The sequence below is a fragment of the Phasianus colchicus genome, chromosome 7 (assembly GCF_987193195.1).
Source record: "Phasianus colchicus chromosome 7, bPhaCol1.hap1.1, whole genome shotgun sequence".
NCBI lineage: Eukaryota > Metazoa > Chordata > Aves > Galliformes > Phasianidae > Phasianus > Phasianus colchicus.
The window spans coordinates 7,084,156-7,108,637 of NC_143442.1; the positions used below are offsets into that span (position 1 = coordinate 7,084,156).

At 37.1% G+C, this 24,482-nt stretch overlaps 1 protein-coding gene across 2 annotated transcripts in view; it reads left to right on the plus strand.

Annotated features, from left to right (window-relative positions):
* The window catches only part of NCKAP5 (NCK associated protein 5), a 442,999-nt gene that overhangs the window by 352,843 nt on the left and 65,674 nt on the right, over positions 1-24,482 (plus strand). For both annotated transcript variants that reach the window (XM_090143560.1, XM_031590720.2), the window contains 3 exons: positions 275-343; positions 5,251-5,289; positions 11,051-11,170. In XM_090143560.1, the coding sequence (XP_089999686.1) occupies positions 275-343; positions 5,251-5,289; positions 11,051-11,170 (228 nt within the window). The remainder of the gene's footprint in view (positions 1-274; positions 344-5,250; positions 5,290-11,050; positions 11,171-24,482) is intronic.

The following is a 24,482-nucleotide window of genomic DNA, read 5'->3' on the forward strand; positions in this document are numbered from 1 at the left end:
GATGCAACTGTGTGTAGCTCACTTAAGAGATTTTCCTTTTTCAATACTGATAGTATTCCTAAATTCAAGTTCATAATATGTAGAAAAATATGTTGATTTCTCATAATTTACGTACCAGATTCTGCTATTTTGAAGTTTGCACACAAAATTACGTGGTGCATTTTTAGTTTGAATCTTGAAGAATTGCACACTAAGGTTTTTTATGAACTGTTATGTTTTCAACATACCTGTTGATTAACTTATAGATTTATTTATTTACTGTGCTTTGTTGTAGGCAGAGAATTCAGCACTGGCTCTGGAAAATGAAAATCAGAGAGAACAGTATGAAAGATGTCTTGATGAGGTAAGGAGTGTTCCTACACTGTACTCCAATGAGATGAGTTGAAATTAATTTCTCCCTCTTTTACAAGGTTGTCAATGTTTTGCAGTTTTCTAGTATTACCTCATCCTAAATGATTCCAAGAACTTGTTTTTGTCACTTAGAAATGCTCTTCTTTGTGACCTCTGCTGTAAATCTTCTTTTTCTTCACACTTCACCAAAAGATTAATATTCTGGTGACCAGTATATTGAGCTTTGTTGGTATAATAACTTTGCCAGCAAAGATGTTTCTGTGGACTTAAATTGTCAGATGGAGTCTCTTCTACAGGGATGCTGACTCCTAGTAAGTGATTCTTAGAGAAGAAAGTGGTAATTTATCTGTTAGTTTTTCTGTAGTGTGGAACACAGGTACACAGGTGGTAGTGGCTTCTGCTGTCAGAAGTCCCCCAGCCTTCTTCTGTAACAGGAATTCAGTCTCTGCTTCCTCCTGTGGTTACATGCCTAGGCTTTTATGCTGCTTTTGTTGTTTCCTTTTTTTTAACCAACCTGTTGTCTCACTTCTTGTGGCACTTCTAGATTTGGCTTAGTGAGCGTGATGGTGATGGATTGATAGCTGAACAAGATGATCTTAGGTCTTATTCCAACCTTAATGATTCTGTGATTCAGTGATTCTACTACATGGCTCAGCTTCTGATCAGATCTCCAGATCTCCAGCTACATTATAGTTCACCCATCAGTTACTGCCTGAGCACTCTGAGCACTTATCCTTCCAGAAATGTCTGGCTCAGGACATACAAGATTTTGGGTAGGATCTCCTATTGCTTACAGCTTTCTCAGTATATATATTGATGCTTCCTCAGTCCTCTCATTTAACCTGAAACAAGTCTCTTCAGCATGGGTGAGAGCTTAAAACAAGTTCTAGGCTGTTAGTAGTTCAAAGAGTTACTGACTGGAAGTCATTTGCCTGTTCTACAATGGGAATTTATAGTAGTGTAAGTAGCTGGCTAACATGCAAACAAAACAGAATAAAACAAAAACTACAGTGGCTTCCCAGCTCTGCTTTCAGCATTTTCTAAGTTTTACTGGCATGATCAATACAGCTCTGGTGCAAGAAACCTCCAGTTTAGGTAGACTTTCATCAGTAAATTCACACTTTTACCAGTGTTGCATATTTTCGTCAGAAGACACTTCCCTGCTAGGCTGTGTGCTGTCTGCACTGTGTCTGTCTGACAGCTGCAGAGCACTGGTCTGCATTGGTCTGTGCCACTCCACTCAGTGCATCATCGGTAATTGGGATGAAATTACCACATAGTTTTTTACATTAGTTCAAATTACAGAGCCTAAATTTATCTTGGACAAAGTCTGTTTACATAATTCATTTTGTCCATCCAAGAAAAAACACTCCATATGCATTACAAGGACAGATGATATGTATTTAGTCTGTGTTTGCAGTTACATGATTAATTTCTGATCCACGGTTGTATTTTTTATATTCTGTTGCTGTTCAAAGAATGAGTAATTATATCAACTATGCTCTAAACTTTATTTTCAACATTAGGTTGGCTGCTTTCAGTTCTTCCATATTATCACAGCTGTATCCATCTTCTCCCACCATGCCAACTTTTTCAGCAGACAGTTCTTCTTGGCACCTGTGGTTTTGTACTTCCATGCTGTATTATTTTTTATTATTATTTTAGTTTGCTTATCTTCTCTTTCCTTTTTTTTTTTTTTTTTTTTTTTTTTTTTGTCTTATCTTTTGAGTGAAATCTCTTTTCTTGTCCTTTCCCATTGCTTGATATCACTTTTTCTCCCTCCCCTTGAGCACTCTGGTGTTTTGGCAGTGACAGTAACCAGTGTTGGTGTAGCTGGAACAGGCTTGGACCTAATCCGTTCTGAGCACTCAGGTGATTTTGGCAACAAAAGAATATTTAATTATTGCAAATTCTCAGAGTCCCGAGATGGCACCCACCTGAGCACATTCCCTTGGTGGAGCTCCACAGGAAATTTTATTTCATTATGGTAACAGTAAAGAGAATTAGAGATGAGGCATAAAAGTAATGAGTGAATAACCCAGTCAGTAATTGTGAGAAACTTCGCTTCCACCTGGAGTCTTCTGAGCATGTTGTATGTGAAAAAGTCCTTTCCAAACAAGGCTTCTTACTGGAGATCTCAAGAAAATAATTTATTTTCCTGAATATTTTCATGGAAAAAATGAGTTCTTTATGAATTTTAATAAATATTCACTGAGTTGAAATTATTTTTTCATTTTTGCAGTATATATGTAAGCAGCTTTAAAACAATGTTTGGAGAATGTGTTATTGAAATGTTCCAGTGCTTAATAATTAAGAATAGAGCTCATTTAATTACAGAAATACCCCATAAATATATCTTTCTGTCTCTGAAAAATTTAACTCTAAAACCAGGATTGTTGTCTTATAGGTTTTGTGTGATGCTAATCTGAATTTCCTATCCTGGAATTCAGCTCTCAGTGTATTGGCAAGTGGTAGCACCATGCTTATTCACATTATGGTGCCAGCTGAGATTTCTGTCAAGGTTCACTATACTTATATGCAGGAAATTGTGCAGCTTAGGTTGGGTAATATTTTTGCTGATGTTTTAAGAATTAAATCGTGGCATTATTGAATACATATCCATTTAGCTAATAAAAAATACAAAGTCATCTTAAAAATGCATTTTAAAGTTTGAATAAAATATAACACCATTCATTTTAGTATGGTTGAAATGTCTTTATGGGTATGAAAAAATACATTAAAGATAGAAGTGTAAAATCTCAGTACTTGTAATAGGTATAACAGATGTTACACTAGAGTCTCATTTCTCTGATTCATTCTTTTATACTTTTTCTATTAAGACCACTTTATAACATGTATATGTAAACATAATTGTGTAAGAAAAAAGTGAATGTGGACCTTTCATCTCTTTTATTGCAGTCCACAAAAACAAAAACAAAAAAAATAACCCTCACCTAAAACTCTTGGCTATTAAGTTCAAAGGAAAGCAGGCTGTGTTGAAGGCAAGCGGTGTCGTGTACTGCATAACAGCAGCTTGAGGAACTGGCCTTCTCTGTACTATTCCTTGTTCTGCCTTCTCAGCTGCAGGAATCACAGGTCAAGCCATTTTACAGCCTGTTAGTTACACGGTTTGAGCCACAGTTCTGTCTCATTTTAGTGGGAATTTCACATATTCTGCATCTGAGACACCAGTCCTGCCTTCTTTGACCTCAATTCCCTCAGTTTTTGGTAGTTGAGACTGGCTTATGTTGTTTGTAGCGCTGGCTTATGTTGTTCATCTCCACAGTGTCTCTTGATACTTTTAAGTAAAAAAGATTGCCAGTTTCTTTCCATCTAAACACTAACCCTGTTGTACATTTAGCATGGCAACCACATTTGAAATGCAGAAGTAATGACTGCTAAATTAATTGTAGTTGCTGCAGAACATTTCAGCGGAAGCTTCCCGCTGCTGCAAACTGATACAAACCTGAAAATACTTGAATAGTAATAGCAACACAGTTTGCCAGGTTGCTAGATGCTAGAATGAAATAGCCTACTTTTGTAAAGAAACTAGCTACATATCTTTCTTACTGGGGTCTGTGGGAGCTATGGATCACTGGCAAGTACTTTCATTTAGGTACCTAACTTCATATACTCAAAGTTAGAAAATTTCTCCCCTATGCATTGGCAAGTTCAGTTTTTCCCATTTGGAAGATCATGCAATTTACACTCCTCTGCTCAATATATAAAGGCATAGGAGTAATTGTGTAGGGCAATTCTGTTGCAAGTGACTTGTACACACTTCAAAGAACCTTCCAGTTCTTTTAGGTACAGTAAATCCACGTCAGAAAGTGAAGAAATAATGTATTAGATATGGTTTGTTCAATTTTCAGGTAGAGCAAACAGACATTGAAAGTACATTCCAGAAGGAACACTGTGGGATGTAGATTCTGAGAGCAAGGGATGTGTTTTTTCAGAACTGTAACGTATTTACTTCTGTTGCTTATTACTGTTCTAATATCAGTCTATGTCTTCTGTTAAATCATGTGCAGAGCAAATTTATGGGACTGCTGTTCCACAGGCTGCCTTAAGTTAGGGACCAGCTTGGAGAAAAAAACTGACACTGGGCAATTTTGTGAGGGTTTGAATTAAATGTAACTTCTGCATCTAACAGAACGGAATCATTTCACGGAAGTGAATTAGTTTCAACTCTTACACTACATTAGAAATGTAATGCGCAAGTTAAACATCAACAGAAATCCTATTTTTGCCCTTCTTTCCATTTCTCCTCCTTCACACCCTCCATGCCTGCTGGTAAATATAAATTAGAAAAGATACATAACATAAATAACTTCCAAAATTCCCTGTTGAATATATAGTTCTGCTAATCAATGGTGTGTAATGTCATTCAAGTCAATTAAATTGTGCAGTGTGAATGCCTTCCAACCACATTTTGATGACAGTAGGTACTTTAATTTTCTGTGGCACTTTATGGTTTCTGCTTGTCATGATAGATTTACCATTTTGTCAATATTGAATCAAGAAACAATTAAACTTCATGAAAACATTCAGGACTCCTCAGCTGGTAAAAAGCAGCTCCAGTGAATGCAAGTCAATCTGTGCTGACGCACAACAGCTGTATATAAATCTGGAAAGTTTCAGTCTTCTCCATAGAAGGGATGGCAGAAGTTAAACAAACTAAAATTGATAGTGTTGGTTTATAGTGAGAACTAGCACAGAAGTAATCACTTGCATTTAATATATTCTCACTAGCACTATCTGATGAAAATATTAGTAAATAGTGGAAGTATAGAATCAGGGGTGGTTTAGGCAGAAAGTGGAATATAAAGCCATAGCAGAAGATAGTACACATAAACTCATATGATCATGTACTTAAATTATATTATCTGTTTCTTTCAGGTAGCTAATCAGGTCGTTCAGGCTCTACTTACTCAAAAGGTAAGTTGTGTTTGGGTATTTTGCTGTAACATAAAGTTCATTGGTCATTTGAGAGATATATATTTTATATAGGTTATATTTTTTTAAACAATACTCACACATTTAATTATCAGTCAGCCCCAAATTTAAGGATTTTTTAATCCAGGTGAATAAAAGTCCATGAAACCACACATTTTCAAGGCTTGATCATATAGCAGCCATATACAGTTCTTACTGTTTTCCTGTGCTGAGCCAACAGAGTCAGAAAACTCTTCCCAGACTGTCACTTTTCCATTCCCTATGGTAACGAGCTATGACTGCCCCACTGCCCATTCCTGTGTGACATATAAATAAATAACAGTGCAAGTCAGCAGTTGGCACTCTCAATCACATCCAACAGAAGGAAAGACTTCCTGGTGTGAGCCTGTGTGGAGGTTTGGCTACTTGACTTGTGGGCTGGGGACCAGCAATAAAGATCATGTATTTTGTTTTTCAATGGGCTAACATTCCATTCTCCTGGATAAGCAAGGGAAATAGCATCTGGACAAAACCCCTGCAGTTCTGTTGCAAATCTTTAAAAATGAAAAGCATCACTACAGCTTCTGTAAGGTCTGTTCCAGATCAAGTCATGTCTGAACCTTCCATTCACACTCTGGATTGCTGAATATGATGTTTGGTAATTTCAGATGTAGTGTAATCCAAGGAGTAAAATTAAAAATGACTGTGGCAAAATGAAGATGTGATCTTGGGGGGGGGGGGAAGATGGAATTCAACAGAGAGAAAAGTGAGGTAATTACATATAAGCAGAAATAATTGGATATCCGTAGAGAATAGGGATTAAATGGTACAGCAACAATTCTACAGAAAAAAAAAATGTTTTTTAACTTGAGCATGATTCCGTGATGTCATTTTCTTGAGGTGGAAAAAGAAAAAAGAAACAAGGCATAAAGATTTATAATAAGCTATAAAGCCTGCAATATTCATGAAATGATTCTTTGTGCGATCTAGAACACTTGATGAATGTGCAATTATTAAAATGTTTTGGATCATTTAGCTTCAAAAAGACAAGTCTGAAAGGAACATAAATACAGTATTTTAGTGCAGATAATGCAAGGAAGAATATAAACTGTTTTGTCTACATAGAATGACAGGAAAAGAAATAATGTTCTTAAAATGCAGCAAGAAACACCAAGCTAAGATAATGAAAAACTTCTGTCACACACCTGAAAATTTTCCAGATGCAAATGTAGCAATGTATTTGGGAAACAACTTTAGGACCTTAAATGACCTTGACAAACCTAAGAGATATGCAAAGGTGCCTTATGGGTGAATGATTCAAGAATCTAGAAGCTGCAGTTGCCAGTTTGGGTTCCCAAAATCAGAAATCCAGAAGCAAGAGTGTTCCCTGAATCTCTTCACCCAAGAGCTGTTGCTCCCACAGGTTAGTGATGAATATAACATTGTTGGATGCCATGGTTTTTTGAAGCACGACAAAGCCTTTTGCTGTAGAAGAGAGATATTGCCACAGCAATTAGGAGTGTTGTAACTTGAACGTGGTCTGTGCAATCCACAACATATGGACAAGTTTGCACTGCTGCTGTCTGTGCTGTACTGTTCTGCCTGTGCTTCATATACACATATGCTGTATGGTCTGTGTATCATCAGAGGACTGCAGTCAACAGAGCTATTGCTGTAACACTTCTTGGAAACATAACTTCAGCTGTTTTTTAAAAATTCCAAACGTGTGTTTCAGCACGACTTAGCTGAAAATATAGGCATTTTCTGACATATTAATACACACAAAAACCCGATCCACGGTTTGTAATATATGTGAGTAATAATTTACCAGGTTAATCTCAGTATGTTAATCTCCAGTTTGGGAGTATCATGGATGTTTTCTGATGGAGAGAGGAGCTTACCGAGTCCTTTTCCAAAGGCATCAGACAATTTATACTTTCTCAGTAATGAAACTTCCCAAACTCATAGGAACCAAGGAGTTCATATGTACACAATAAAAACAGATTTCAATGCATTTAATAAATGATTTAGTTAGTATTGATGGGATTTAACAGCTGCTTACCTATTACTGAGTAATAACAGCTAATTTAATATCCATGGAATGAGGATAGAGGGTACTCTTCTAAATGCTAATGAATATTAACTGTTACAGTGCTCCTGACACCATTCATGCAAATCATTTGATAAGAAAAGACAGGAGCACAATAGCTTACAGTAAAATGGAAACCAGGCTCCTTACACCAGTTCCAAATAGGTAGGTACTTCAATCCAAATAGTAACCAGTAAACAGATAAATCTGCTGTAGTGCAGCTAAGCAGTCAGACAGAGCCAGTCATGCCACAGTGAGATAACACACCTCTGGGGCATAGCGAGACATGAGGAAAAGCTAAGAGCTTTCAGCAAATGGAGAGGAGTGATTCTGCACAGTAACGCACACTGCGTAGGCTTTACTGTGAATTTGAAATTGTCCCTCAAGGACTAATTTTTGTTTAAATTAAGTACATGCTGTAATGCAACGAATAAAGCGCTGCATACTTGCCAGTATGTGGAAGGACTGTGATTCCACCGAGAGATTCTGGTGACACAAATTGAGTGAGCAAAGCTTGAGTGATTTATCAATGTCACTGAAACCTTGAAATGGAATTACAGTCTTAAATGTGCGCTTTTCAAGTTTATCGTTTGTTACAATACATATAGAATTTCTCTAATGCAGGAATCTTTTTTTCACTGAGACTTCATGGAGAAACTATATTAAATTGAGGTTTGTGCTGAATTAGCCGCACAGCAAAATTTCACAATTCAGTGTACCAAAATTATATGGATTCTATGACTTACTAATAGAAAATTTTACCTCTGGGAAATTTAAGAAGTGATAAAAAAAACCCAACAAATTGATGTGATACAAACCTGCATGCTCTGGTACTTATTAGAAGCATCTGTTCTTTCTCTTCTCTCCTTCTACCTAAAGACTCCTCATATCACATGAAAGAATAGGAGTGCTGGACATTGTATTTTTTATTTATATTTTCTTTATTTAAGACCTAGATCCGCAGTTCGAAATTTGACTTACACCACTTAATGAAATTATCCTGTGATCTGTGTACTTGCTCTTGGCATACTATCTTAATAGAGGTGTTGAGGTCAATGAGCTTTTATTTTGGGTTCTGTAGGAAATATATTTCTCCTTTTTTATCAATAAAATAAAAAGGCATTGAATGAAGTATTAAAAAAGAAAAAGTGTGCTTGGAGGAAGAGCATTTTGCAGAATGAGCCTGATGCTGGTAAGAATGGGGAGATGCTCAGTTACTGCTACAGTGAGAGTACAGGAACGAGTACCTCAAGTATCTTGGAGACTAGCTGCTCATTTTGTCCTCAGGAGAGGGATAAGAAGTTTTAGACATTTGATAGTTGTATTAATTGGTAATTTTAGAACTTCAACTGAGACTTCATTTTACTGGAATACTGCTACCTTAATGTTCTTCATTTCTGCTCTGTACTATGAGTGGCATTACCACTTTATAGCATCTAGAGAGGTAATCTACTGTCTTATATTTCACATTTTACAGGAAGTCTAAAGCATGAAACATAAATCTTAAGGATTTAACAGTGTAAAACAAGAAAGTTTTGAGCAAGGGCATCGCTAAGATTTAATTTTTTTCCTACATATTCAGTTTCTGTGAATAATTTTTCCCTCTCAGTGCACTTAGTTGTGTTGAAGAGTTAAGCAACGCTGTAACAGCTAAGGCTCTGTTTTAAATTCTGTGATTATTTGTAAAAGGCAGATAATGATGGGTCTTGATGCTCCTAGAGATTGCTTTGTGTGAGACCAGAGATAAGAGAGCTCTCACTGACTAAATCAAAGCTTTAGATTTTTACAAAGCATCAGATTCAAAAGGGGGTTACCTTAGAAGGCTATAGCAATTTTACTTGGGCAGCCTGACAGCCGCTTAAAATAAATATTAAGCTGAGAAGCTATCAAGAGAAAATAACTGCATTCATCTAGTAGTATCATAAAACCTGATGCCCACTACAGGCATAAAAAGACACTCAGAATTTTCTAAAAGTCTGAAGATGAGCCTACTTGGTTGTGTGTTCACCTCTTGTAACCTCAGTGCTGGTTGTAGTGAAGACATGAGCTACCTTAGCCAAGAATTTAGGCTACTTCTGACTACAGTTTCCTCCCCTGTTGTTTTCTCATGAGGTTATTATGTTGATAATGGTACTGACAGGACCCTGTATGGGGATCCATAGGCCTGTTTCACTGCCTTAATGTGGTAAAAAGTAAAACCAGTTAGGCAATACCACAGGGCAGCAACTATCCTAAATATAAAAGCCTAAAGGGAAGCATTTTGGAGGTTTAAATAAAACTAGATAATGGCTGCAGCTTATTATTTTTGTATGTGATCTTAATTTGCAAATGACTCTTCCTGATTTATGAAGCTTCCATACCTCAAAGTAGACAGCTGCAGAAATTAGGTGGAAAGGCAATCACAGAATAGCCCGGGATGGAAGGGACCTCAGGGATCATGAATCCCCAAACCCCCTGTCACAAGCAGGGCCACCAGCCTCCCCATTTAATACTAGACCAGGCTGCCCAGGGCCCCATCCAATCTGGCCTTGAACACCTCCAGGGACGGGGATCCACAGCGTCTCTGGGCAGCCTGTTCCAGCACCTCACCACTCTCATAGTAAAGAACTTAATGTCAGGTTCAGCTTGCTCTCTCCTAAGCCTTCTTTCCAATAAAATCCTTTCTTCCTCTCTACGGCCAGAAAAAGTAAGTCCTATGTTACATTAAAAAGAAGGTAGATCATTTGCTGCATATGGAAGCCATTAATTTCTTTGTGATGAACCTGACATAGCCTTGGCTAAAGGATCTGCATCTTTCAGTTTTGGCAGTTATATCTTATGCCTTATGTTGCAAAAGTTTCACACCGCCTCTGCTTCTAACAGCCTTTACACATTACCTCTGATCTAAGTGGTGTATCTTAAGATATCTTGGTGTCTCGTATTGGAATGGCAGGTGGGATTGGTTTCATAAGTATGTCTGGTGAGTCAACATTTTACTGTGGCCTGGCATCCTACAGTGACTAGTTGCATGGAGGGAGGTGTGGACCATCCACAGCATGCCAGCCAGCATTGCTGACTTGATTATTCCAGAAAAAGCAGATGTAGAATGAGACTTCAGAAGTGTACCTTGAAGGCACTGTGCTTCTTTCAACTTACTCCTGATGTGGTACAGCTGAAGCTTTTTCCTTAGCTTATGCTTACTATAATATTCATATTTCAATTGCTGCATTCTGCTTTGAATAGGATACATAAATTATATATATATACTATAACAAAGTCCCTTTTTGTACTGACAGGAAACACCAAGAGGATGTATCATGTAACTGTTATTTCTCATTACAAGATTTTTTTGATGTTGCTGTGATTGATCTTATTGTGATGAAACAACCAGAAAAAAATGAAGTAGCACGTTTTTCTGATTTGTACTATTTTAAAAGCTGTATATGTTGCTTATGTATATCAAAGTTGATTTTCCATGCCTGTCAGTGTTCAGGAGGTGTTTGGACAATGTTCTCAATAATATGTTTTAAGTTTTGGTTAGTCCTGACATCATCAAGCAGTTGAATCTTTGTAAGTCCTTTCCAACTGAACTGTTCTAAATTCTTAATTTCTTCTTACTATCTGTCATTACATAGACTTTTTAAAGGAGTTTGTGTTACCTGCTTTCTAATCTTCCCGTTTTCCCTTGTTCTGTAGGATCTGAGGGAGGAATGTATAAAGCTGAAGACGAGAGTTTTTGATTTGGAACAACAGAATCGAACATTAAGTGTGCTTTTCCAGCAAAGGGTCAAACCAGCTTCTGACCTCCTCCTTCAGGTAGGAAATGTACTTTGCAGAAAGGAAGCTATGAGTTCTATATTTGTCACAATTATAAAATATTTCTCTCCTTCTTAAGGATATGTCAATAAACAGAAAGTGACAGCTGATAGGTTTAAAATATTAGAAGAATATCAGTTATCTGTAAAGTAATACCATTGAAACTGCATGCACCAATGAGCAGTGGTTACATGTTATGTGCAAATGTGGAGAAAGGAGCACACCTGTGGAGTGACTTACTTGTACAGTATTTCTTCAGTATGATAAATGGAACGATATGGGTTCATTATCTCTCTGCAGGGGAGAAACGTAGATTCCTTAACATTCTCCTTGATGGTGAACAGTGTAATTTCCTGTGAGAAGACAGCCCATTTATTTAACTTTTGCCATATGTGTTACACAGATTTAAGTACATCTCCACAAGCTTAGAGAGATTTTTATTTTTTAACCTTTTATGGGATGGTATAACTGAGGAACCGATTGACCCATCTCCCACTCCTTTGCCATTCTGGAATAATAAGAGAGGCTTTAGTATCCCTTTCGATTTGGCGAAGTCCATTATTATGAATTAATCTATCTTTATGACATCCTTTTGTAGAAGTGGAATTGCTGTGTGTGAGTTCCAACAGATCGGACCATGAGCTAGAACTGTAAACAATGACTAAGTGAAGTGTGCAGGCTTTTAGCAATGGGACAAATTCAGGTTTCATTAGCATATGCTATTTATTATTAGAGAAAAATTCATGAATTTGAGGTGAAAAACTTGGATAACGTCAGCACACATTAATTCTCTGATGCTATGCATGTATATATCAAAGTAAAATTTAGCCCTTGCACTGCTGCTTGACAGCTGACATCTGCCAACTCTCATCACTTTGGATTCTTTGTTGAAAAAACATTGATGAGCTCACCAACTAGTGCTTAAAGGCAAGGAAGCCCACAGTGAGATCAAATAGCTATATTTACTCAAAAACATAGGCAGAGTGATGCTGGGTCACCATCGTAGGGATCTGGGTTCTTTCATTATCTGTGGATTCTTGATTTTGTGTTGATTTTGGTATTGTTAGGTCAGGACCTTCATTCTTTTGTTTGCTTCTTTCCTGACCCCTGCTTTCTTTTCTGTTTGTTCATCCTTGAGAGGTTCCTGGTTGTTATGTAGAACTGATATCTCTTGATTCAGGATCTTTGATACATCTTCCACAGCATGGAACTTTAATGCTCACTTTTTCTGATTTTGACAGTGCCATCATTTGCCCCTGCTTTCTGTTTTCTTTTTCTGTTTCCACAGTGCCTACCTCTTGTAGTCTATGCCAGTATTGGGTTAGACCACACAGAAGTTTCACGTTGCACATTCCTTATTACAGATTTGTGGCAACAGTAAGCCAGGTTTTTGGGGAGTGTTATAGCTGTGTTAGATGGTATCTGGAAAGCAAGTGGTTTGACTTCAGTTCCTTGAAACTGGATGGTGTCACTGCCGTAAAAGAAGTTGAAAGGGATGAACCTGCATCAAATAGGACTAAAGGGTATTATGCTTTCAAGAGGAAATCAAACTGTTTTACATCGCTGTCCCTGCACCATCCAATAGACAGAGACTTCTAGGATGTATAGATAGTCCTGCCCCCACCAAACACACAAAACCTTTTCGCTTGCTTTGTATTTACTGGCCAAGGAAGAAAAAGAATTTAGATCATTCTTGAAGTCCGGATCCCCCGGATGGCAGCAGAATATACTGCTGTGTCCTTACACTTGCTATAACCCCTCTTGGGGAGAAAGAAAAAGCAGGAAACAAGTTGCAGTGTACATGAGAAAATGAAGAACTTCTGCTAAACACGTCATATGTCGCTCTTATAGAAAAAGAATACAGTCTGTTAGTGAATTTCCAGAAGTTTATTTGTCCTCTAATTTTACTTCAGGATTGAATAAGTGGTGTGTCATCTGTGATCTTGTAGTCTGAAATGTAAAATCTGAGGAGGAATTTTTCCTTAGGACTGAAAATAAGCAAATGTGCCTGAGAAAAAGAGATGAGTTTAGATTATATCATCCTGAAAAAGCATAAACCCTGGGTTTAGAACAGGTGCTAAATATTTCTTTAAGGCCCTCTACAGCAGAGTACTAAATATGCTGTTAAGGATATTCCTGTTAATTCATAGACTTGACCAAAGTGAATGGACAAGTGCTCTTGGTGATGTTGGGAGCAGTGGACATAGTGTTGCTTTTACATTTCCTGTATTGTCTGGTATAGTGAAGTTTAACTTTATTTGCATGCTGATCTCATCCTAGGAGTACTCACAACGAGTGCAATTAAAATTTTTGACCTGCAGAACAGGGTCTAAGCTAAAAATAAATAATATTTGTTCCTTTTGTCTACACAACTTCTGTAATTTGGTAGTATGTTGCCATTACTCTATGCTTAGCATTGGGAAACTCTTGTACTTATTTTAAAACCATAAAAATTTCGAGTATCTCAGATTTCAACAGAAATACAGATTCTTTTTAAAAAAGTATTAAAAATTAAAATAAATTTCCTCATTATCCTATGTTTTCTTTTTTATTTGATTCTAGGCAAATAGTGCACATTTTGTGCGTCTTAATTTTTTTTTTTCTTTCTTTCAACACACAGTTTGATTTAGGTGCTTTGAACTTGAATGTGGAATAGTGGCGTGTATGCAGAACTGATTGCAACAGGTTGTTTTCCCTCATGTTTCTCACACAGATTAAAAGGAAAAGTGATTACTACCAAATTAAAAACAAAAGAAAACAAAAAACAAAACAAACAAACAAAAAAACCCCATGTAGTGGAGGTTTTCATGACTGCTTCAGGAATCCTTTACTGTAAAACTATTATTAGAAGTATTACATTCTCATGCGTTTACAACAAAAGTACTCATGAAATTGAAGGGTTAGTGATATTTTAAAAGAAATAGAGGTGGTTCCTTAAGGCATGTGATAAAGTGGATTGCCATGTAAGTTTTTAGCAACTAGAAATGTTGGTATGCTTACTGCTTGTAGTGACTGTGATACAGACGACATCTCACTCCTGTTGTGAAAAGATAAATCGAGGCTCCAATGCAAAAATGGAAGGATAGAGGAGTAGGGAGAGAGAACTCCACCTTTTTCTTTTTCATCACTTCTTTTGTACCACAAATGATTTTAAGATCTATATAAGATATAGAGATCTATATAAGAGCTTGCTATGGCAAGACAGGTTTGGGAAAGGAAACCAAGAACTTCATTTGGGGATTTTTTATTTTTTACAAAGGATGCCGTGTTTTGTTCAAAGAAACGTAGAACTATTTAAACCACTAAATTGCAGGCATTTTCAGTGTTTAGCTGTGGCTTCTCACTCAGTTGTTTGACTTTATCAAGTAGTGGCCGCTCAGTCATGAGACAAAACTTTTCACTTTTTTTTTTTTCTTGTTAGTCCTCTTTTCCCACTCATTCCTGAAAATGGAGCATAGCAATTAACATCAAACATGCTTCTGACATTGCATATTTTTCCTTTACAGTGGTGATAATACTTTCCTACAACAGTTACTGAGCAGTAACAGGAGCTGGGATTTGCCTTCTGCTAGATGTTGCAGTTGTTTATATTATATATCTCTGCTTACATAAAAGCAAAATGTTTGTGAGCTGAATTCCACAGGTGGAATATCTTGTTTTCACTTTTCACCCAGGAGGTTGCTCTCACAGCTGCTTACAGAGCAGGCAGGGATTTTTCTGTGAAAGGTGCTAAAAGTGACAAGTAGCAACATTTATTGAATTGATTTACTTGATTAAGTAGTAAAATTTTCACAGTTGAGAAAGCATAAAATAATATTACTAATGATAAGATTTACCGTATTTCTGATCCCAAACTGTATTTTCAGTGTCATTTTATTTCCATAATAAAAATGCTTCTTTACCAATTCCAGAAGGACCCATTTTCTCATTGTGTTTCTCTGGCTAGGCTGGTTTCATTTATTACTCATGGACCATCTGCATTGTTTAATTTCAAGTCTAAAATTTTGTCCACAATGCTACAGCACAGTCTGCTGAATTCTTCGACTCAAATAATAGCTACTTTGTTGTATCCACCTTGTCATTAGCTCTTGTAATAACCCTACAATGATCTCCTGACATTTTTGATAGACTGTGACAGTACATACTTACATGGAAACAGTTGTGCAACTTAGCAGGAAGGGGTAAATTGCACCAATGACATTATTATATATGAGACAGAAGAAGGGCAATTAATTGCCCGACCACCTGACAAAACGAGATGGAATATCTGGCCTCAGAGTCCGACCTGTGGTTCAGACATCGTTAGACACGATGATGGTTGAGTGCAGAAGGTTAAAAGTGAAGTTGCTGCACTTTGCAGCAATTCGATATACAGATAGTTACGTTTTAGAAAGAAAGCATTGAAGAGTTTGAAATTAAAGCTAAAACTTTGAGATTAAAACATTGTTAGAAAACAGTCAGCAGTCAAAAGTGTATTTAAGTAACTGGATCATCATACGCTGCACAGCAGCATAATTCTTGTCTGTCAGAAGGCAGTTCCCAGTGCTGCCTTGTTCCTCTAGGCAAGAAGATCTTAGACCAAGGTCACCCAATTGTGTTTGAAGTTTGAAACTTCTGCAGTTGACTGTCTTATTTCCTTCCTTCATTTCTGCTCCTGAGGTTGTCAGGGCACTCCTATTTGCAAATGTTCTGAAACTTTCCAATTCCAGACTCGCAAACAACCTTTTTTACTCAGTAAATATAAAAACATAAATAAGGTTTAACAGTCTTTGTAGTGATATTTACTTAGTCACAAATCAAGACTGGTGGCTTAAAGTAAAACGAATTTTAGATCCGCTAATTGTTACAGTAGGAGAGAAGTCATGGAAACCTGTTTGCTCAGTAGTTATGAAAATCTCAGTGGCTGTAGGAATAGACAGAATGTTAATCACTTAAATATAAAGTATGTGTGAAATATATTGTTTAAACTAGTACATTAAAATTTATCCAAGAATTATACGGGCAGTAGAGCATACACCAAGTAGTAAGGTGGTACTTTTTACACCAGTTACAGTTCTCTAAAGATTTCAAGCCATGGGCCTGCAGGAGTGCATTCTCCATATCAAGGGTAACAAAGGTCTGGCATTACTCTCATGAAGATCCTGTCTCAAACAAGAACATACAGTTCTTGTAGCAATGTCAAATGATAAGAATGCTTCTGTGAATGGGGAATCAAGATAGCAATCTAGAAGGGTACACTCAACGATTTTTGAGACTTTCAGAACAAATTAAATGAGCATTTCTTCATTTGCAGATGCTGATCTCATTACTTCTAGTCTTGTATTATCTCAGTAAATTGTAAATTGATGCCAACTTTCTATTTCTGTCTTGTCCCCACTCATCAATACTATTGAGAACACAGAAATCTGAATCTCTGTTTCATCTCAGCTTAAATCATCAGTGTTTAATAATATATTGTAAATAGTATTTCTTCCCTTTTTTACAGCTCCACCTATGTGCTTAAGGAACATTAGAGAAATACTGTACTGATGGGGAAGGTCTTCACCAAAGAAAATTCCCTTGCTCTTTTTTTGTCAAAAACCAACATGCAACTGATACTAAGTGAACTGTAGCTTTCTCTTTATTTTACACGTGGATTTTTATTATCACTAATGATACACATGAGGGAAGGAATCCAATATGGCATTTGAAACGCTGATGAAGAATTTAGGCAGGGTCATAGAATCATAGAATGGCTTTGGTTGGAAGGACCTCAAGGATTGTCAGGTTCCAACCCCCTGACACAGGCAGGGCCACCAGCTTCCCCATTTAATACTAGACCAGGCTGCCCAGGGCCCCATTAAACCTGGCCTTGAGCACCTCCAGGAACAGGGCATCCACAGCCCCTCTGGGCATCCTGTTCCAGTACCTCACCACTTTCTCTATGAAGAACTTCCTCCTAATGTCCAATCTAAACCTTTCCTCTGTGGTTTTAGGAGTCATTTTGTACATTCAGTATGAAAATATATCTTAGACAAAAGGTATGAGTTCCACAGTACAAAATAGAACAGACTTGCCATCTGCTTCAAACTTCTAATAAGCCTTAATAAGGTGCATTTTTTATTTTTTTTTATTTTGTGTTATATATAACCTGCAGCAATGCTTAACTTAAAGAGAATAATCTATGTGTTTCAGCCTTCTCTGTTTGTTGAATGTATTAGAAAGATGCGTTAGCAACTTACCATATAAATTGTTGCATAAATGCTCCAAGTGTAAATAAGTATAGATGCTAGAGGGAGCCCTTTGTATTTCTCAATGGAATAGAACAGTAGCCACTGCAAGCCCTTCTTAAACACATTATGGTAAGCAACAGGTGTGCTGGATAATTGTTGTCTCATCACAGTGCATATTTCACACTCCATAAGTCCCTAATGAATTACCAAAAGAGTGCATAAAATTAAATGATTTGAAGACTTTGAGGCCTTTCTTTTGTCGTAGTGGAATGGAAATCTATTGAAATCGTAAGGCAGTATAAAAGTATGACCATTTTTATTACAGACATTTTGTTTTCTCCTATTACACTGATAGAACTGAATATGTAGTTTGTTTTCCTAAAAGACTTTGAAACTGAAATGAAGGACTACTCAAAAGTGTGCGTATATGAAATAATAATATATAAAGGATTAATTTCATCTCTAGTGTTATTATACTTCATACACGTGAAATGTCATTTATAGTTTACTTATAACTGTGGTTTTGTTACTATTTATGTATAATGGCAGACTTTATGGACGTGAAGCAATAAGGAGCTGTTGCCCTTTACTTAAAAGTAAGCGTGCCAATAAGTACTTAGTAAAATTTAAGCAGTTCAGATTCTATCAGATCAGTGTAATTCGCTAGTACTTATAAATTACACATTCCATCAGATGAATCTAACATCATGCTAAGTAGTTTTTAGCACATAAGATTACTTGAGAAGTACTTTCTGTTGCCATCTGCTATGAAAAAATTCTTTCTGCTGGCATGTATGCGGTATGTTTTGTATACTTTTATGTATACTGTGCATGGAAGAAAGAGTCAGTAACTAAAATAAAATGTTGTTCATAATTAATCATAAAACACCTACTGAACTAACCCCATCTTTTAGCACTGAATTTTACTAATGCTCTCCTCTCTTTCCCAAGTGACCTATCTTCTTTAATGATGGTTTGGATACTGGTAAGATTCAGATCCTCATCCAAAGGCCGCGACACTATTGACTAAATCTCTGTTGACTTCGCTGAGAATGTGAAATACTGTATTGCAAGATAAAATCTGCAAGTAGATGCTCAGTGAAACTGAAGAGTCCATTAGTGCCTTAACTCTTAAATTACCATGTAGGTAGCTCTCTGATAAGGGCAAGCTAAAAGGAAACGTTACCTTTGTCATTAATTCTTTTATAAGGTGATATTGACAGACTTGAGTTGTACTGTACTTTTAGCATTTTTAGATTGCATTCATGCTCATTTCTGCCTGGATGTGAGCAAGCCCTGATTCTTTAGTCACTAACAGATGTCTGGATGTAGAGAGGAGCAGTGATTTGTCTGTGTCCTGTATGCATTGCAAGGGCATCTTGAAATGCTTTGAATTAAACTCCATCTTACTGCATTAAAAGCATGAAAATCAGAGTGTCAAAGTAATGGCATCTTGAATAAATATCAGTGCTTAAAAAATCTCAAAAAAGATGCTCGCTCTTCAGTTCCTCCTTCTGGTCTGCACCCTATGAGATGAATGTAGTGTTTTGATTCTAATTTTTTGTAGTTTTAAAAGCAGAAGTACTTCATCTGATTTTTTTAAGTTGCCTTTTCCTTCCTCTTAACCCCAGTTATTTTTCCTCTGAGTGAGAATTGTGTTCTCTTCCTGTACCGTAGATACACTTACATTAGAGCACAGTTATTATGATTATGGATTACAGATACTGCAAGCATAAATGTGAATCAGAAATTGGCATTGTATTTTAGAGGCTTGCTTAAATTCATTAAATAGTTCTTAGGAGATTCTTGACAGTAATTAGATATATGGGTACTCTAGCTCTATTACCAGTCTTCACCAGCTCATGGGGGAATAACAAATGGAATTAGCCTTTAATGTAGGTTTTTGGGTCCTTCATGTGCATGGGATCAGGCTTTCTACTGTCTGGCACTGTTCTTCTAAAAATCTGGCTACTTATTTGGTGCTGAACCAGGAGCTGACCCGTTCTAAAATTCCTCTGTAATACCTCCTAGTCCCTGTTTTTACCTACCATGAAAAACTGATCAATTCATAAAGCCACAGATTTCTCATGAAAAGTTGGCACTGCTTCTTTGAGCCCATCCAGCTGCCAAAAGGGTATGCAGCTGCTGGCTAGCAGTGCTAGAGGTGAGGTCCACAGCTGCTGTGAGCACAGGGCAGGCTCCCTCTGAGCAGGTACTACCTGTGGGGTGGGAAATGGGACTCTAATGACATTGTGTGCCATGTCTGGCCCAGGTTTGGCACAGCATCAGAGAGCACTGTACTTGGAAGAGCACAGTTTGGCCCAGGAGCAACGACTGATGGTTTTCATTTTCAGTAGAGTACCTTGTATCTGGGCATTCAAGAAAAGCATTGTAAAAAGGCTCTTCTTGTTTAGAGTGATTCTGTCTGAGCCAAAACCAATACGTTAGTGTTGGAGAGAAAATATGTATGCAAAAGCCTTAAACTAACAATTTCTTATTGTTATATTGTTGAAATCTTCCTCCTACTCTTTTCTGCCCATCTGACATTTCAATGATTTCACCAAAAAGAAAAGAAAAAAAAAAGTGGAGGACTGGAGAAACTTTTCAAATGTAGTCTGTGGCAAGGAAAATGTGACTCGTTCAACATTAACCTTGGCAAATTCATGCTCCTGTCATTTAAATGAATGAATCTTTCCAGTGTCTAGCTTGCTGGACCTTGAGAAACAGCAATGAGGAAGGACTGTAAAAATGATGCTCGTCTTCTTAAATTATTTTTCTGAGTAAATGAATGATTTCTATGGAAACCAAATAAGGATGAATTTGCTTGCTCAAATCACCTGTTCACAGCCGATGAACTTCCATGTGAAACAGTGCTTACCCTTTTCTGTTCCCAGGTATCGATCTAAAACATCTTCCCCAAGCCTTCTCTCTCTTTTTCCTCCTACAGGCGAAAGGTTAGAGTTAGATAATAGTATTAATTTTCCAGACATCTGCACATGTTCTAATAGCCTTTAGAAGGTTTGAAATGGTTTCTGTTTGACCACCGCAGGGCTAAGAATGCCATTAAGACTTAGATTGTAGTAATACATAACAATCATAGCCCCGTAGTTCAACCTGGCAATAAAAAAGCTAATTTATTTTATCGTAGATTTAAATTAATGTGATGAACTCCTCTCTCAAGAGGAACCATAACGCTGCTCTTAAAAAAAATACCATGTCCCCATTTTCAAAACCAGATAAAATTCTGCCACAAACCCAGTGTTTGTATTTGTTTTGTGTGCTCTTCAGTGTTTGCACGTTTGTGTGTTCACATAATGGAACCATGTCATTTTTTTCTACCACTTCTTCATTCTTACACTCTTTTTTGTCTCTCTCTTCACTCTTAGAGTCAACATCAGAAAGGCAATTAATAGATGCAGGGCAGTTTCCAATGCTGGCGTTTTTTATATATTTTTTTTTACCATTCTGAGAACTGGGTGTTTTTTTTTCAGAAAATAATTATTACTAGTTAGGTATATTGAGTTCCGGATAGCTTTTAAAAATAGATGTAGGCAGTTAATAAGAATAATTTTGGAAATCTGTGAAAACAATTTTTAGTGCTCAGACAGTTTTCATTTCCAACTATATGCTAGAGGAAAGCTTCAGCGTATCCCATTATAAAGTGATAAAGCAGCATTTGATAGCAGCAGCTTTTCTGATAAAATGACCATGGCAGCACTGAGAACGAATCTAATAAGGGAATTGATCTGTAGATTCCAATTCTGTAAGAGCCAGCATCGATCAACATAAATGTCAATAACAAGATCTTATTGAGGTCTGCCTAATTCCTTTAGATGATTTTGGGGTATAGTCAGAAAGGAATGTGAAAATGAATTTTGAACTGTAGGAATCACAAATCCAAGGACTGAAATTATGTTGCGCTATCAGGAATAGCACTGGCTGTCAGTATCAGCAATTTAGAAGTATGTTGAAATTAGCAAGTAGCATTTAGTCAGATAATGATCAATAATGCGGTCACAGTTGGCTCAATGACACCAAAGCATCAACACCTTTCGTCTGTATTTTCACATGAAAGCTTTTGTTAAATACAGTGAAATAAGACAACGTGCAGCATATTTACTGTTAAAGCATAGATACCATGTGAAAGGCCCGCCATAAAAGATTAATGGCATGGCTCTTCCTTGTCACAGAAGTTTAGGTATAGAGCTGTTTTCTGGACTGATTTTGACAATGCTGAAATGTTAAGGAAAACTGGATGTGTTTGTGAGCAGTGCAGCAAGAGGAGGTGTCAGCATGTCTGCGTTCTGCCTCTTGTGCTTTCATGTTCCCATAATTCATAAAACAAGGAAGGCATCCACTTAGCAAAGTGGAATTAACATATTGATTAGTATTAGCTCGGTAGAAAGCTATTTACAAAAAGCATTGCATTTACTGCTCTGTACCAAATTAATGGGAAAAAAATACAAATATAAAAGCAAGAAGAGGCCTGACTTTTCTACACGAGGTGCCAGATCTCTGCTTTGCCATACTCTGAGGGGTCTTCCTTGAGAAAGCTCATTGAAAACATTTCATTAATTGTTTACATTCTGTCTGGCTGATTACCAGGTCATTGATGTAAACTGTTGACTTTACAGTAATTACAAACCACAGGGAACTTTACACAGACATTTTCATAAGAAATTAAATTAGCTCAATTTATTATTACTGCAGTATTTACAGGCTTCTATCGTTGTGCTATTAAATAGAAAACGCTTTGGAGTCTCAGAGCTTGAAAACACTGATAGAATTATAAAATGAAAGCTAGGATCAGAAAGGATTACTTTGTGTCTTTCAATGCAACTTTTACTTAAAAGTTTATAAAAATTAATAAAACTAAGGGATTTGGAAGGGGAGTAATTTTAGGCTTACAGCAATGTTGTCAAATCTCTGAAGAATTCAGAGAGATTATGTTATTTATGTTTATGCATCAAATGTCTGCTTAATACCTCCCAATTTATACCCTAGGATATAAGTTTTCAAATCTCTGAGTTTCTTACTTTGGAATCTAATTCACTGTTTTTTGGCTGTCTCTGAATGGCTTGATAGAAACTGAGAGCAGCGAGCCTGGAAAATCTGAAGCAGATGCAAGTGAAACCTTTGTTTTCTTTTTTGTGTTGGATTTGCCTTGTTAACAGGATTTTCTTATGTAGTTTTAACACCCTAATCTTCTATACAAATGTTTGTAAAATCATCCCCTTGTACTTTTGTCTTGGATGTTGTCAGTTGTCTCAGTAAACTCGCCTGGAGGATTTGCCAGCAAAACTGACAAACCACTGTTAATGCTGCACTTGAATGTAAAGTCTAGCATCTGCTGCATCACCAGATTTCAAGTTCTTTTAGCATCTTCAGCCTAGTGGTGGGAGAAACAACCAAAACAAATGGGGGAAAAAAAATCAAAGTAGAACTTGTATAGAAGTAGTTTTATTAGATTAATAGGAAATTCAGATCTGCTTGATTTGAAATTTCTGGAATAGCTGGAGGCTGGCTTTTTTTGTGTTAAGAAATGATTTAGAAATGTGTTAAGAAAGCTTTAGCTTACCAAGATGTGTATTTTATAGTTAATCCTTTAATGTTCATGTTTTGTATAACACTTCCCTCTGTTAACGCTGAGCAGTACTGTAGGTCTGTGATTGTTTGCTGTGTTATTGGTAAGACCAATAAATGATGCTCTCTGGCTGCATGCTCCCGCTGCTCTGAAAGCTGTCCTGAGGCTCACTCCCTGTGGATTCACCCTCTGCTCCCACCAAAAATCAATCCAAGCAGCTGTAGTGGCATGTCTCCCATGATACAGCTATTAAGAGCCCTAGCAGCAACATCTGGGTCAAAGAATTTCAGTTAACCCATCAGAGAGACCTTAAGACATAACAGGATATTTAATGTGAAAGACAACATACGTGTGTTGGTGCTGGCTACTGGGTAGGAGTCCTGGTTTGCGTTGTCTGTTCCAGGCTGAACTGGATAATTTTATGCGTGGTGTACTTTTGCCAGATATCAAGTACCTTCACTAGCTGCTTGATCTATTAGGAATGGTGCCTTGAAACAACAGGGAAAGAGAAAAAATAGTTCAGTGTAAGGCATTGGCTTTACAATCTGATGTTGCATGTGCTTGCTTCTACAGACTTCTATATTAGCAACTTCTGGACATCTAAGTGATGAACATATTATTTGGGGAAGGGAGGACTGTTTTGAACAGACAGAGGCTGCTAGTTTCCCTCTCCATGCATGATTTGCCATGGCCCAACAGCAAGGGTTGCTGATGAATTGCTACACAGTGCATGTGCTGCAGCTATCTCCTGTGACTGACTCCTGTTACCCATGCTGCAGAGCTTTATTCACTTTCTCTAGGCGATGCTCTGCAATCCTCTAATTGCTCCTGTGCTTCACTAATACCCTGTCATTTCCTTTTTCCTGGCTGCTTGTTGATGTACAGTTTTGGTCCTTAAGGAAATGCAAGGTACAAGTTGATCGGTTGCTTTTGCTATATGTACAAGTGAAAATACAAATCTAAGTATGTCTCACATAGTCCTCTAAAACTTGGGCTCTTTATAGCACGTTTGTTAAAGATACAGAAAAGCAAACACCAATATGGTTATTTCAGTGCAGCTTATGGAATAGCTATGTTGTGTTTTCAGAACAATTGCAAAAAATCATTTTATTAACTGCCCTTTTCTGGGCAGAAATACAAGGGACCTTATTTGATGTAAAGGCACACCTGAAAAGTAATACTGAGGACAGGAAGCTTCTTGAAGACATGCTGACTTCTTCATCTGAAGCACCATAATTCTGGACTTTGTGTTAGTCTAAAATTTAAGAGAGGGAAGAAGCCAGAGGTAACTTCACACTGTTATGATAAATGAAGATTGTAAAGTGTATTATAAGAGAATTAGGAGGAAAAAAACCGTGGATATTTCCACAGTGAGGTGTCTTTGAAATTATCCTGAAGTATATAGGTATAAAAGGGAGTATGAGGTGGTATGTACAAAGCAAAAGAACTCTGCTAGGAAGCCAGCTGTCTACACAGGCAACAGACAGCAGGAAAGATGAAGGCGAGTTCTTAACCA